Raw genomic sequence first — 17,495 nt, 5'->3', positions numbered from 1 at the left:
GGTTGAAAATTTGGATGGATAGGAACATGAAAATACCCGTCCTGGAGATCCAGCGAGATTGCCCAATTGTTGGGCTGCACTTCCGCCGCTACTGACCTGGTTGTCTCGATCTTGAAACTGGGCACCCGGAGGAACCGTTCAAGCTGGACAGGTCGATGACCAGTCTCCACTTCCCCGACTTCTTGGGAACCAAAAAGACGTAGCTGTAATTGCCTCGGGAGGATTGGTTATCCACCACCCTCACCGCCTCCTTCTGGAGGAGGGAGAGAACCTCTACGCGCAGGGCTAAAGTCCTGGCAGGGTCCACGGGAGGTACGACCAGAGTGGGGATTGTCGTCATTGGGGAGAATGAGGAAAGTCCAAACAGACGCCGAGGCGGAGCATGTCCAGCATGGGGGAGTGTTTTTGACACCACTGATCCCAGAAGGCCATGAAATGTCGCAGCCTTCCTCCTAGAGCAAAATTCGTGGGGGCGCCACCTGTAGGCGCAGGAAGAAGGACTAAAGAGTCTCTTACCCTTGTCCCCGCGGCCCTTCTGAGCTTGGAAGGGCCGCTTGGGCTACTCGCCGCCCCTCCCCGAGGAGCGGTGGCACTTATTGGTGCGGTTGGCGGTAGCCTCAGTCTCTGCCTGCCCTGGGGCACGAAAGGAAGAGGAGCCTCGTGAGGACAATTAGGGCCCACAAGGAACCTCAGGGGTGTCAGGCTTTCGCCTGACGGTACCTCTCCGCGGCCCAAGAAGAGGACCGCAGGCGACCTTAGGAGCAGGGGACGATTCCTAAAGACTGCATCTGGGCACCGAAGGTATCCAGAAGTATTAAGGTAGCAGGAAGGGTTGGGCGTTTGTGGTTTCTGAGTCTGAGGGGGTTGGTGTCTGTTGACTGTGCTTTAAGAGAGACTAGGCATGGCGCCAGTCTCTCTTAAAGCACAGTCAACAGGCATTTGGTCTCAGTATTTGGGTAAGTACAGAATCAAGGCAGCTCAGAGAGCAATGATTGAACGATGCTGTGGACAAGTCCAAGGATACTGCATCAGTTACGACCAACTTCTCATCAGAAAGCGTCACCACCAGCATATTCAATGTTCAGTTCCAACCTGTACCAGTCCAATGCACGCCTGTCATGGTCATCAGTGGTCAGCTTAGCGCGATATGGAACATTCTTCCAAAACTCAAGCGAGGGAAGTCTGCTCATTAGAATATCACGCGCACTGCTCCTTCTTGTCAAACATCGTAGTGAAATCGTAATGGAAAACGTCTGGCTTTGCGCCAGACATTGAGACTAATAAGTGAAGAACTAATAGGTAAAGAACTTCTACTTGCGCGAGACTGCTGTGATAAAATTATCATTGCAGAGACTCCGGTGACGTACACATATATTTTTTACAATCAAAAATGCCCTCAAAAGACGACATGGAATGATTATTTTATTGATATTTCCTACTATATACCTTCCAATTATCACTTTATACAATAGATCGGCGTTAGGTCGCATGCTTTTCTTTCCTGGTGACACTATAAAGCAAAATAGTTGCAACCCCGTAAATGCGCTATAAGTCCAATAATAAGTGACGGTGACCCGTTATAAATGTTTCGCCAGCTTCGCTTTTTGCCGCTACGCGGCGCTTTGGGCCCTTGCATCCAGGATGGAGTCATGATAAGAAAGGGCCGCTGAAAGGAGTCACCAGCCGCTGAAGACGTCAAGTATGACATTTTTTTTAGTTGACGGCAAAGTGATGACGTCGCGACGACACAAAATCCTCGATGCAAAATAAATCTATGATGTCAGAAATAGCAACATTGAAAGTGTTGCAAAAGAGAAACGTATTTCAACAACGCAGGGTCCTGACCGAACGAGAACATTTTTTGTGTAGTCTAGATATCATTACTATATGGGCAGACTGCACTCTCAGCCATCCGATATTTCTTTCATGCATCTTTCTCAAAATACACTCTGCAATGATATCAGGTGAGGCGAGTATGGTGTTATCTCATAAAAGCGTCCTTGATTTTAGTGAAGTTTAAATGAATTTTTCAGGATATTTTTTTGTTTTTCTGATGCCCTTGTCTGCCGGATCAGTGCACATAGGAGGGTATATGATATGAAACGGCCAGGGGCCACTGTGCTCACCGTATAGATGAATAGATATTTGGTGGTTAGGAATTCATCCTGGTTAAGAAACATTCTACATGTATTGTGTAAAGGTCAAACCAAAGTCAGTATGACATGTGATGTATCGTTGCTTGGAGTACCTACCATTAAAATGTCATCGAATAGAAGTCACTAATAAGCGAGATATTGCACTTTTTACCTTTTTTAGTTTTGGCCCCCTGGTGGTCAAGTAAAGAATCAGATCTGACCGAAATTCGGTGTCCAAGGTTACATGATGTAGGGAGTCATGTGTACCAAATTTCAAGATCATAGCTTGAGCGGTTAATAAACGTGCCAGAGTTACATTCAAACAGACAATTCATAGTAGGTCAAATCAAAAACCCGCAGGATAATATGATGTATCCTTAATAGGAGAACCTACCATAAAATTTTTATCAGAACGAGTCACTCATAAGAGAGATATCACGCTTTTTAGGTTTCCGCTTCTGGCCCCCTGGTGGCCAAGTCAAGAATCAGATTAGACTGAAATTCATTGTCTGAGGTCACCTGACCTGGAGGGTCCTGTGTACAAAGTTTCAAGGTCATAGCTCTAGCAGTTAAGAAACGTGCCACTGTTTTTAAAACAGGATACAGACAACGACGATGGACAGAGCGGTGTTGTATAGACTCCCCTACGGTGAGCCAAAAAGACAAAAAAAGCGATAACCAAGGCAACATATCCTCCCAATAAAAGGTTTTTATTCGTCAACCAGATATGGTCACTGGGTACAAAACACTAGTCTTAATTAATAACCCTGGTCCTTGTTCTCATGCATATGCATGTACACACATCATGTACACAGTGAGATTTCGCTTTTTACAACATGAACAGACTAACTATGGAAATGTGAAGCAGGGGTTCATCTCGAAAAGTAAAATATGGTGGGAAATCTTACACCTGATCCATCTCCCAATGAGAGGATGGTGCTGACTTCACCCTCGTAAAAACCAGAAAAGATCAAATGTATGCTCTAACCAGGCTGGTCCTCACTTTGCAAACGTTACCAATGGTGCGGCTTGGTGAAGATTTGCAAAGATTATCACACAGCATACTACTATCTTTGACAGAGATTGAATTGACGGCCACGTAGAATTTGCCCCAGCTGGGCCCGGTTGTTAGAAAGTATGTTAGCTTATAACATCATGCAGACATGTTGGTACATGTGCATTGATGTACATGAAACAACATGTCAACATGATGTTATAAAGCTAACAAGCTTTCTAACAACCGGGCCCAGGATGTCCTGGAAACTGCTCTTACAAGCCTCCGCCATTCCTGTACATTGTTTTTGTCAGTGTCACCAGTGAATGGAGATAAAAATTGCCCCTGAACAGTAATCAGGACATGTCGGTGTGTTAAAAAGCCAATTCTGTAGAACCTTTTGAGACAAACACCAATAATGCCTAACGTCAATCATAACATTAGTCTCACCCCATTTCCGTAGTTAGATTGGTCAACATTTTAACCCATATTTGAACATCCGGAACCGACGCCATAAAACTGTGTAAAATTTAAAACTCAAACTTTTGGAGATTTCAAACTTCTAAGTGATTCCATCTGTCACCCCTATATTTGTTATGGACTTGCCCATGGTCTGGCTGGCCTAGTTAGTTCTAGAAGGGCAACTGGTATGACCAACTGAGGTAGACTGAGGTGCCATCTTTACCATGCTGAACTTCATAAATAAGGCAACTTATGAATAATTTATTAGCTACTTATGAATATCAAGTGAGGTAGGAGATTTGCCTCCAATCAAAGTCCTTACTTTCCATGTTACTGTGAAATGGTCCAAAAGGATTACCGACTTTAAAGGCATACACTGTTTGCGTTCCTTGTATTTTCTTGTACCACAGGTAAAATAGAAATAAACATTGACAAAGTGCAGTTACTATGCATGCAACCCTGCATTTATGATATTTGTACATATCAAGTCTACAAAACTGGATCGTTAACAATGTACATTCCATATTTACTCAACTGGAAATTTTCAAGTTCTCAATTTTAATTTTCAAATGTCAACTAAACACACACTGTAATGATCATTAAAGTAACTTGGGTCGGGATTGAACATTGCCAATGTCCAACCTCATGGCTTTCACTGATTGGCGGGGACGCAACAGGCCCAGAGCAAAGATTAAACAAAAAAATGTATGTGAAAATGCAGTCATTGAAATTGCCCTAATATGAAATTGAAAACTATGCCTCTCAAATAGTTATTTTTTGGTCTGATTAGGCGTAGATCTTCCATTTCCTGCACTGAAATTAATTCTTTCAGCCCGAAACTCGTTTCGTGTGGTTTGATATGAAAACCGAGGTGAATTTCAGAAAATCAGACTTTCAAAATCGGCAGACGATAGCACAGATTGTAGCGCCATTAGATAACTACCAACCCAAATATAATTGGAAAGATCGTCAACGCATTGTCATATGTTGCTCGAGTCACCACGAGTGTATTTAAGGTGAAGGCATCATGTGACAGTGCAGGAAATTTGAATTGAAAAACAGTGAGTATACGAAATGCAGCTGTAAAATCAAACATGGCGGACCTTGTATATACAGCATGCGGGCTGAGAGTTAATATTTTTAATGAGGGGAAAAAACAACATGCTCATAAAATGAGTACCTTGATCGCACTCACTGTCAAATAGATATGGTGTTTTCCTAACAATTTGATTAAAGGTCACATCTAATCAGATCTTTGACACTCAAACCCTGTGACAGGTGGCCAGGACTTGGTCATGCTGTAAAACAAAAAGACCAGTGCACTGGGCCTTTAAGAATCCAATAAATGTTCAACTGCATCAACTTGCCCCATCACAGTCTAAAATAAGCATGCTGTTTACCGAATAAACTGATCAAAGTTTACATGAAATCAGATCTTTTGCATTTAAAGCCCGCAACCGGTGACCAAGACTATGTATTTTATAAATGAATACACAGCTGCACTGGGCCTTTAAGGAATTAATTCAAAATGGCTCGAAACAAATCTTGCACTAGATAAAACAACAATATAAATGCTGAGGTATTAAATCAGTCTGAATAGTTCAGTTCAAAAGAGACCATGTGCGACTAAAATCATCTTAAAGCACCACCATTTTGGGTTTATCAGTCTATCCATTCCACGCCACTGAATAACTTGAGTCTCAATATTCAGTGGACGGACAACTCGCTTCACAGGACCTCCCTGTCACGGTGATGTTGGTTCCAAAGGAGTCATTTCTATACAACAGGACTTCTGTAATCAGGACACCTTTCTATTAAGGACTGCGTATGTCATTACCAATGGTGTCTTCAAAAGAGAGTTTCAACAGTATAAGATTGGTTATTTTTTGTCAGATTTTGAAAAAGTTCTTCGGTGAGCTGAGGCATCTTTCCATTTCTGCTGTCAAATTAAGATCTTTTCACCCTTTAGCACTCCAGCAATTGGCAATTTCAACATGAAATTTGTAGCATTACTTGTCTGTAACGGATAACTCCATCACTGAGCAGAAGTTTGGCTACGATTATCGGCTCAAGTTGAATAATGTTTCGATTAAGCACTTTCACATCAGATGTCAGCCCTTAATCGCGGGTGTCCATGGGCGTATGAAGGAAAAATCTGCATGTGTCCATGGACGATGGTTAAGGAGGGAAATAGATGGAAATCCTCCAAAAATCATAACTATTCCTTCCCTGAATTGAACAGAAATCGTTAACTTGCTTCAGAATGTTAGTTTTAGAATTCCCCGTATGATGGTGCTTTATTCAGGCATTCTTTGGTTGCAGACAGCTGTAACAACTGTTACAACTGTAACAGCTGTAACAACTTTGAGAAAACTTCAAAACAAATGAGTGAGGCATCAACAAATTTGAGATTCAAAGTAAGCCAATGAGAGTGTACAAAATGAGGTCACATTTGGTTTTAAAAGTCACCCCTAAGATTCATAATGGACTATTCTGTTCACAGTTTATAGTTAAAATGCACTGTAATGATTGGTCCGTTTGGTTAAATAGGTGATGCCATTATTAAATGAGGTATTTTTTCTATCAGCTGTGTTTGTTTGAATGATGAAGTGAAAATTGATCGCTACATCTCAAAACTATTAGAATCGTGAGAAGAAGTTGCTTACTCTTTTCATTAGAAAAGGAAATGCTGAAAACAGAAGACGTTAAAGTTCTCAAGTACACTGTACACTCAAACTCGTCAACGGACCAAACGTTTCACAACAGAACAAAATTCCTCCACTCTCCTAACTCATCATGAAGTTCAGCAAAATAAGATGGTGACCAATCAAATGAATAAGGTAGATTGTGTTGACACCCCCGGTAGCAACTTGTGTCGCCCATATAGGTGGCACACTATGAAACTCATTCAGACAGACAGGTTGTTTGTACAGAAAATAACCTACTGCAGTTGGGCCATCGCCCACAAGTCCGGCACTAGTCCTGTGATGAAATCCCAAAGATAGCAATGGGTCCGCGCCAAAACTTGGCAATGAGAATATGACCTGATCACTCACCCATGCGCCAACCAAAAGTTGGTTTTGCCCGAAGAATAAAATCGATGTCGACAGTGAATGAAGCCACACAATAGTGCTCTTGAACCAAACTTCATGTCAAAATATGCCTGTACCGTTGCTGGAAACCAAACACACTTAACAGCTGTTGACTCTGGGCTGTCCATCACTGTAGCGTCACCAAGGCAACTGGACTTGCAAGTCTGAACCAACTGGCGGCCATTTTGAACCGATCGGCGGCCATTCTAATTTTAACCCCATCGAGATGAATCTCCCTGATATTACACTATCGAATCCTGAGTTTACATCTTGGCCACATGAGGGCGCCCCTAATCTAAATGGCACGATATGCTGCCATCATATAAATACTGTCCACACCAGAGGTTGACTAGTTCCAAGGAATGACTGGCAGCATGTAAGGGCAGCTGAAATGTACAACTGACCATTGAACACATATGTTACAATCAAAAAGTGCTCGCAGAGATTTCCCATGAATGGTAATGTTACCAGGTTTACAAATGGTACCATCAGAGAGGGCTCATCGAGAGCTTTTCAATGAATGGTCACAACTGTAGGTCTACCGATGGCACCATCAGACAGTGCTCATTGAGAGCTTTCCAATGAATGGTCATGTTACAAATGGTACCATCAGAAAGTGCTCATTGAAGTGCCAATAGTTTTCGACAATCAAGTTAGGCAATCAATGCTGCCATCAGTGCAGACATAAAGAACTCTGCTTGTTTTCTTCATTTCCGAAAATTAAATGCAAGTAAACAGATAAATGGGACAGCTTATCGGCATAGCGTAATGTCTAATCCATTTGGATCTCGTAAGTGGACCAGCTACCAGGCACTATCAGTCAGGTCTGGGAACTAGTCTAACCAGAAAAGCAAGTGATACACACAATGAACAGGACAACAGATGATAATTTAATAACAGGGTGTCGACATCCCTATGGGCGACACTCCATTTTCATTCTGGTAATTGTGTCAAAATGACGTCAAAACTCAAATACAAATTGACATCACGTCTCTGTCACAACAGTGCATTACCCTATTGACCGTCAGCGCCACGTAGCGCCAAATAGCTGTGGTTGTAGTTCTGCTGGTACCCTCTTGCCAGGTTGTGAATTAGGTACAAGTGCTGCCAGCTTATGCACTGGATGTAGCCCTGGTGGCAGCAAATGTAATCAGTGCCCCCCCTTCGTCCCCAGGTAGCCATCACCATATACTGCACCTTATGTAATCATTGGAAGAGCATACACAATTGGCTACCTGGGAACAACCCAATGATCAGTCTAATACATGTACTTAGATAATACCTAAACACAGGGTCCATTTGAAAATAAACAGAATCTGAATGCTGTTACAATGTATTTGTACCGGCATGTTTATTCCTCAAGGGGAATGAGCCATGCTCTTTGCTCACATGTCAGTTGTCATCTCTACACAAAGAGCCAGTCAGTCTTGGCTTACGAGACAATATTTAAAGGCCTACGTCATTTGTTAAAATTGTAATTGTCATTGAATTTGAAAATTTCAAATTTCGTAAACACAGACAAAATATAAATTTCAGCATTGCCATCAGATATACAAATATTATACATACCAAGTTTCAGCAAATTTGTATGCATAATAACTGCACTCCAACAGTGTGTATAACTGCATTCCTATTTTCATGGAACATGTGAGTTAAATTACGAATGGTGTATCCCCTTAATCACAAACTCCTGAAGTGCCAGGCACAAGGCGAGAGGCTGTTGGTCACAAGGCCTCAACCACTAGGCCATCACATCAGCTCAGCCAGTTCATGTCTTGCCCAGTTCAAACTTTCCCGACATAAACTCATTGGTATGTTGAGTAAATAATCAGGGTGCAAGAGGCGGTGACGATGCAGAGCGCCCTCTGTAGAGGGTACGAAAACAGAAAACTTTAACTGGAGAGTGTGAATATTTATATACAGTGGAACCTCCCTTAAGCAGACACCTCTCTATTCAGGACAATACTTTTGGTCCCAAATTGGAGGTTTCCCTTCAATTTGACCTCTCAGGACACCTCTCTATTAATTAAGGACAGCACTTGTGTCCGTAATAGAGAGGTTCCACTCTAATGATTTCTAGCTGCATGCCCATCCCCAAATGTGATCACCTTGCAAAAGTTTTGACCTAATCATTTCAAAATTATCAGCCAACATGCAAAATTAGGATAGACATTTGTACAAACATTGAACCTTGGAGAAAGATGAACTTTTCAATGTTCTATATCTTGAATAAACCTCAGATTTCAGATTTTACTGCCCTGAATTTTCTGGTATGATCATTTGAACAAAGACCTATGATGCGCTATTCCCAAAATGTTGATGTACCATACACAACGCAATGATGTGCAATACACACTATGATGATGCGTACACATGAACTGATGATGCGCAACACGACTTTGACCAGCAAAATGTCACAATAGTGTCTCCCTGAGTTCAGACATCTGCTGGTCTTTTGAGGTAGATTCATTACACCAAGTACTTTTATAAACTACAGTTAGTTCCAGGCTAAGTTGGACTAAGTTGCCTACGCCGTGACATAGAGATAATTTACACCTTAACGAGCACACCACTGAACCTGCAAAAGATTTGAGAAAATGTCAATAGGTTTACAAATGGAACCACAAGAAAGTGCCGATCGAGCACTTTCCAATGATCGGTCATGTAAGCACGTTCTGACGATTATTCACTTTTTGATGTTTTCTACATTCCTCAGTGCAGGGCAAACGAAGTACTTATCCTTCTATGTAAGCCTCGTCCACAACTCCTGTCGCATCAGTGTTGTGTTACACCCGTCAGCTGACAGAAAGACGACAGATACTCTTCAAAGGGAGGCTAAAGGCAAAGGCTACGCAGTCAAACTGGTCATCTTTAGGTGTCAAATAAGCAGAGATGGGGACTAGGTTAAATTGATTCAACACGAAGTAATGTGTAGGCGCTATTTAGTCGGTCTTGGTACAGCTGTTCCATGTAGGCCTATTACGTGTAATTTAGGCCTTTTGTACAGGCGCCCATCAACTGGATAAATAGCGTACACAGTACATGCCTCATACAAGCATGAATAGTTTCAATGTACTGTCAGATCAGAGATCCCCAACTAGTGGCTCTGACCTATCTCTGTCTTGTACATCTAGTCTCCCTTTAAATGTTTCAGACCACGGAGCAGTCAGCCTAACTTAGCCTGAGCAATCAAACTCTTAAAACAGGTGGTGAACACAAAAATAGGTGGAATACAAGACAACCGTGGCAGGCCTTTGAAGGGGAAACTTAAAGCAACACGGTATTGAACCCTTGGTTTCTGAACACTCACATTTTACAAGCTGTTTGAGGACACATTCGGTAATCCACAGCAATATCTTTAAAATTTGTAAGTCAGCTTTTCCTAATGACAACTTCAGCACTTCTCACACACCGAGACTTAAAAGTGCAGCCAAATTTTGTCACTGCAACCTGTGATTTTAATCACTGCATTGTGTGCGACAAAAGATAATCGCATCAGTGGGTACAATCAATATTGATTGCAGGACAATGGGATTACTGATTCTCACTGCAAGCGGCTACCGCGGCCACCACAAACAAGCAATTTTGGTTGCGTGCAATCATCATTGCAGGTTTTAGCATTAAAATAGCTGGTTTTTGGGTGCATGACAGTCAAGACTCTTTCCTGTCCACCTCACTCCCCCTAGAAAGACGCGCCACTAAATTGCTGTCCCTTCCTCCGTAAAACATGTAACACCACCAAATCCCACAACCCCTGTCATGTATAACAAGGCGTGTCACCTGACCTCATCAGCCGATCAGATTACAAGAAACCTAAATATTATGTTAATGAACACTAGTCACATGACTAAGAACTTTCAAGGTATCGTAAGAACTTCAAGTCTTTGAAAGTGACTGTAATTGACAATTTACAGCTACTAACGAGGTCACATGACAGCCAATTAAATAAGGGACATGTTAGCCCTTTTACAAATTCGACAAATATATATTTATATATACTGTTATAAGATACTTTCTAAATGACCTGATTGACAAAACTGGACTAATTGGCAGCTGTCAATCAAGAAGTGTCACACCAATTATCTCTCACACACCAATACAGGCCAGAGGGCGAATGTAAGTTTGACAGAGTCGGAAATGCATCAGATATTTCAAGATGCAGATGCACAATTTTAAAACTGCATCATTACAGACGTATTCTCATCCTCCCCTCAACCTTACAAGGTCAAATGCTGCACTGTGAAGTGCTGCCTTAGTTTTTGCAAAGAAACAACAAGGAGCTAAGAGCACAAAAAAGATAAGTGAAATTTTGAAAAAGTTGAGCTTCGGACGATCACAGTAGACAATGTTGCCATCTACGAGCCACACATTAACAGTGTACTATGTCCTTTGTGGTCAAAGCCTTTCAAACATACCATCGATGCCCAGTTCTTATAATAGACGGCGACACTGTCTTTCTGTTCTTGTCAACAACAATTTCCTTTTAATTGCATTATGTCCTGTGTGCTCGAAGCCCTTTCAATGTAAAATGGATTTCATCTCAAGTCAGCCAGAGGCGAATGTTTGATGCTAAAGGGAATCTGGCGAACCCATGATGAAACGTGGTACATTTAGATTGAGGCACAATCGGTTATGAATAGAGAAACACGGCGGGTGTGTGCTTGGTCCAGAGCTGTCCAACGATAGACAACCGCGGAATGGGATCTAATGGCCTTTTAGAAACGACCTTGCGCACTTAATCCAGAGCTTTCGGGATGAGAAATGGCCTTGGCCTTTTAGAAACGACCTTGTGCACTGGGTCCAGAGCTTTCGGGACAACTATGCACGTCTAGACCTGGTGAAAGACTAATTTGGCCTACATGTATGTTAAATGACGCTTCAGAAATGAGGATTTCCTGGATTCATGAGATAGTTTGACAATAAGTGAGCATTTCTTGGCATTTTATGAAATTTCATAAATTTTACAATCTTTCATAAGACAAATTTATTTATTTATTTGGACAAATTTTTATTGATTCAGCAGATTAATCACGTTTGACATATTTTACTGGCCGAGACATTTGAACATGTCGATATATCAACTGTTAGCATTTCTACATATTCAGCAGGAAGTACGATTGTTTGACCTATCTTGAGGGACATTGCATCTGGCCTTAGAAATGACCTTTGGCCTGATAGAAAAGACCATGGCCTTTGAAACAACTCTGGCCATTCAGTAGCGACCTTGGCCCGATAGAGGTGACTTTGGCCTTTTAGAAGTAACCTTGGCACGAGAGATTTGACCATGGCCGTTAATAACCAAAGTGGTATTTGAGAACCAACCTTGGCCTGTTGGAATTTACCTTGGCCTCAGAACTGACCTTGACCTTGGAGAAATGACATTTGGCCGTAAAGAAAAGATCTTAGAAATTTGAAGAGAGTAACCTGAGATATGTCATGGTTGTTGCTAGGAAGATTTCCATAATACACCTCTAATATTTATCACTGGCCTTTATTTTGGTGTCCAACTTATCAGCAATACGGAGAAGGGCCTACTAATTTTGCTCTGAATTTGATGAGTCAGATTTTATCTTGATCATCTCATGAGAGGAGTGTGAACCAACACAAAAGCCATGTAAGAGTCGTATGGGGCGAGATTTACGATTAAATATTATATTTCATAAAAGAACACGCTTAAAAAGTCAAAATGGAATTAGTCACTTTGACTCAATTACATTGAGCATTTGAGAAACATGTGCGACACTTTTTGACTGACAGCTCACTAGTCTATAAATGTTTACATCCCCATAGTAACTGCTTCCACAGCAACCATCACCATAGCAACTGACAAGCTGCCATAGACACGACAGTTGCCATAGCAACACTTTCTATTGAGTCAGTTGCAATAATAATTGTTACCAAGACAACACAGCGAAAGGTCACACACAATAGTATTTACACAATATTTACTGCTTAACATGAAATACAGGCAATCCTTACCAAAGAAAACGCAACGACGATTAACTAAAAGACAATATTTGGCACATATTATGAACAACCAGATACTGACATTTTCCCTTAGAATTATATGTTCCAATGGGAAAATAAATTCAGATTCTTAGTAAAAAACATGTGCACAATAATATCATTCATTAAAGTAAAACATTGGTGTGTCTTATCAGTAAGAATTTGAAGAAGCTTAATATGGCACTTCGAATTTCACATGCCCGTCTGGCGCTTACACAATGCTCTTTCTCACTTGAACCATTATCAGAACCTTGTGCCTAGGTACATGCCCTACTGGTGGCAGCTGAGGTTTTTCGTCACCAAACGTCGCTGCTCAGCACCACCTGTGTATGACCCGGAGAAACAAGTACATTCTGATAACGAAATTCACAAACCCCCACAAATATGGCACCAAGAGAATTTTTAAATTCCAATACAATTTCTCCTGAAAAGTTACAAATAAGCACATGGAGTGATCAAAGGTGAAGGTCGACATCTTTGGAGTTATACCGGTATGCTAAGAATAAACAGGGATTTCAATGGGTATTGGCAAAAAGAGTGAAATTCTTTTGTTTGTAAAAATCTTGTTCATTAAACGGCACACACTTGCACAATAATAACTATATATGAGAATGTTCTCACTGATGATGAGCGAACTGTTTATAATAAGGCTAAAGATTTTTTATCATTATAATTTTTTTAATTATAGTTGTGGTAATTATGCTGATAAAGTCACATGATGTCACTTACATGTATTAACGAATTTGTGAAATTTTCATTTTGAAAATTTTAGTGTTCAGTGAACTGAGCAGTTAGAGCTGTTTTTTCAGCTACGAATGAGATACTTCTTTTTCAAAAATAACTGCCATCTTTTCCAAAATGGCTCTACCGTTAAGGGGTTAAATAGAACCTCAACTTCCAATAATATCAAAGTATTTTCCCAATCTCTTGGCCGAGATATAGAAAAATTGTGACCCAACGACAAAGACATTTTTTGTCACCCTTTAACTGAAGGGGCCAATGCAAAAACTCTGTAACCAACTTTTCTGTCCTTTTGAGAAAATGTGCTTTATGCACTTCCCAAGTATATAATTTTGGCCCCAATGATGTTATCTAATCCACGGACAGTCCAATGCATAAAGCATTACATAAACCTGGTTCCTGCTCTCAGAGATACTGCTGTTCATTGGGTACTCTTTTTGAGGGTATTTTCAATATCTAAAGACTGGTACCGCATAACAGCAATGCTTCTGATTTCAGTCCGATGAAAAAATGATACCAATAACTCCATTTCGCTGAAAACACTGGTCACTGGGTTCTTGTACAGACCACTTCAATTAGAACAAAAAATTCCTAAAAACCCCCAAATTTTTTAATCTTTCAATCAGAAAAAAAATCTGAAAACCCATAATTTTTTATTTGTTCAATTAGAAAAAAAAATTTGAAAACCTGATTTAAAAAAATTCTTTTAATTAGAAAAAAAAATTCTGAAAACCCCAAAATTCTTATGATATTTATTTTGGCAAATTTTGAAATAAATTTTTTTTTCATGATTTCATGATTCCACGTGAACAGTAAATGATCCACTTTATAAAGCTGCCTTATGAATCCAACACATATTTCAAACATAAAATATTTTTAAGGAGCAAGTACCCCACAACCGGTATATATCCATTGATGAGGCCTCCGTGATTGTGACCGCAAACTTAAAGCTAGTACAGCAGGTGTTGCCTCGAGGAGCATTATGTCAATTCAAAGGTAATTTGTCATGACATTTTCCTGTTCGAAGGCCCAATATTCATTCGCATTTAAATAGACATTCACTGAAAGGTTTCAGCTGGGAAATAAGTGTAAAGTCCTTTGAGAGTCCTTTCAGATCTTCTCAGTGAACGCAACTTTCTGCCAGGACTCTAATGGTTCAGTTTGAGGTTTGCAATGAAGTGGTTTTGTACTTAGATGGGGGTTATGTGAGCTTCACATTTTACCATAGCTATCTCAGTTTTTTTTCAGAAAGACGTTACTTGCATCTCAATTCTTCATTTGCACAGGGATGGGACAGTGCACAGAAGAAGAAAACTGATTAAAGTTTTCAATTTATAATGTATATTTTTCACCCGTTTTGAAAATGCCAAGTTCTACGGAGAGCTGAGGCATAGATATCTCTGCTATCAAATAAGCCCTTTTAAGGAGGGGTAAAAGCACTAATCCTCCAGAAATTGGAAATGTCGCATCCCTTAACGCAATAACAGAGTCGAGAAAACAGGAAAATGTTTGGCCATAAATGTCACATGGCCATCTTGACAACAAAAACAAACAATTAGATGAATTTGTTTAAAACCAGCCTCAATGAAAATTGCTTCCAAACATTCTTAATATCCGATACTTGATTGCTTATCCATTAATTCAATAATTTATAGAGCACATTTTCTGTAATGATTCTTAAAACATTTCTATATAATTTCCAAATAAGCACATCCACTGATTTTAAATAGAAATTTGAATAGAATTCAATTTAAATTGATTTTAATCAAATTTTAATCATTTTCTAAAAACATTTTGGAAATTAAAGCGCCCTGCACATTGCATTAATAATTTCAATATAATATTTCAATAACATCTGGTCCAAAATCATGTAAAACAATTCCCATTACAATTGGCAACATAGGTTTGTTTACAAATGACGACACTGCATCAGAACGATCTGTTGTCAAGACAACGTAAGCAAAACTTCATTCAAGTCAAAATAATTTGCATCTGCTGCCGAAATATCAACAAAACATCCAAAAACATGCAACAATAAACTTTGAGACACAATAAAGGCTGGTTTTATCATCAAACAACTGTCAAAACACAAAGAACTGAGAGAAAAGTGATTTCCTGAAAAAAAATTATTTTCTGGTGCCACGTGGAACCAGTCTTACTATCTTCCTGTTGCCATAGTAACAGTGTCCGGGCATGCTGTCATGCTAACCCTGATACAGGCCCACGTTGCCATAGTAATCATGTGTGTTTGCCCAAGCTGTCATGATAACCCTTGACCTGTATACAGGGTTAAATAACACCTATGTACACTGTCTGAAGTCTGAAGCTGAATATGACTTGACATTACAATGGCTACTACGTCACTCCCTAGTAACAATTTGATTGCAACCATGGCAGCACAATTTACCCGGCAACTCATGTCAATGCGTTGTCACTAAAACAACATTGAACCGATTACCATGGCAACATCAGCCAGTTTAGTTACAGGCCCCAGCAGGGTTGTTCCAGAGAGAAGAGCAAGGACATGGCAGTAACTGTTTCCATGACTTCTGTTGGTAAACAATAACAGAGGTTGCCATGACGACCAGAAAGTTAGCTGCTCCTTCCATGCTTTCACATCGAATCCTGAGTCAAAGTAGTTCTTCCTGATGAATCTAAATAGTTTCCAGCTTAAATAAGCGCATTGGTGACGACCCCATAAACATACCCTGTGTGCCTAATAGGTCAAACATGAAGGTCAAAGGTCAAGGTCACCGACTTAATTACCCTATTACACAGCAAGCCACTACACATCTGTTCAAAGTTAAAATGACAATTACACGCAATGCTCCGAGATTCCGCATATATGCAAATTTCTGAATTGCGAGAACACCGTCACAAATTTCCACGACGGTACGAAATTTCACGACAAAAATGATTATGACCCGCATTTCCGAATGAAGTGAAAAGATCCACAGTTTGACAGCTCCAGGTTGCTAGGAGTGGTTGTTTGTATGTAGTTGCCATAGCGACCAGGAACCGTAACTAACACCTGAATAATAAAAAATGCTGCATTTGGTTTCCAGAGCAGATGTGGTTTTCAACAATGCACATTTCCATCCGGCTGCCGTACCATACTGCCCCCTAGTGGTCCCACCTGAGCATAACCAGAGGCATCATAAGATAATGACTTGGAGACCCCCTGTGTTGAATTAGAATTAGAATTTGGCAGAGTACCACCTACGGAGTTACGTTCCTGAGTCTGCTTTGCATCTCGTCTCCTTGATTGTTTTGGTCGTGCATTTTGAAGTCGGTCATGAGACTGCCCTGAAATCGCCTGCATACGATTCATGTTGCTGCTGGTGCTGCCATCTTTTGGGTTGCCATTGACATCATCTAAACATGAGGTAGTTGCCGTAGTGACTGGACAAGATTTTGATAAGTTGCACACTGTTGCGTCATCTTGGTGCAATGGTGAGTTTGACCTGCTGTGGTGGCCAGGTAATGGCTGATGGTTGGCAGGTAATGGTACGTGGCTGCCAGGTAACGGCACATGGTTGCCAGGTGACAGCACATGGTTGCCAGGTAACCCAGATTGGTTAGAATTGTCCTCCTCTGACTGGAGCACTGCACGTTCACACGTGCATGGTTGATTCTGACCCGTATTAATGTGGTTGCTGTTAGCTGAGGGGTGACCGGGATGCGGTGGCCCACTAACCGACGTGTTCCCTGATGTTGTAATATTCCCTGAACTATGGAGCTGCGATGTCTCATGGTCATGGCCCTGGAAAACAAGGTTACATTTACAAAATGGAAATCAACCATTTGGTTCAAGCATGATAACTTTCCGAGTGACTAATTTGATGTGATTGCTCTTTCCGCGGGAATGTCTCAAAATTATGTTGTAACTACCATATTTCAAGGATTATCTCTTCTCTTTGAGTCGTTAAAGGCTACAATTTTAGATGATTTGGTCCAAACTTGACACTCCAGGCTACCATCTAAACCATCTCTCAGAGTCACTTATGATCACAACTGTACCTATCAGATCAAGCCTACTCGGCTTGTGCAAGACAATTTAAAACT

At 40.7% G+C, this 17,495-nt stretch overlaps 1 protein-coding gene across 1 annotated transcript in view; it reads right to left on the bottom strand.

The window, feature by feature from the left end:
- Positions 1-2,826: 2,826 nt before the first annotated feature.
- LOC135499100 (protogenin-like) overlaps positions 2,827-17,495 on the bottom strand; it is a 139,758-nt gene continuing 125,089 nt past the window's right edge. The window contains exon 20 of the mRNA XM_064789760.1: positions 2,827-17,193. Within this exon, the coding sequence (XP_064645830.1) occupies positions 16,510-17,193 (684 nt within the window). The 3' untranslated portion in view covers positions 2,827-16,509. The remainder of the gene's footprint in view (positions 17,194-17,495) is intronic.

Source organism: Lineus longissimus, chromosome 14 (genome assembly GCF_910592395.1).
Source record: "Lineus longissimus chromosome 14, tnLinLong1.2, whole genome shotgun sequence".
Classification (NCBI taxonomy): Eukaryota; Metazoa; Nemertea; class Pilidiophora; order Heteronemertea; family Lineidae; genus Lineus; species Lineus longissimus.
Note: the sequence above shows the minus strand (reverse complement) of the source record. Positions and strands in the feature narration are given on the sequence as shown.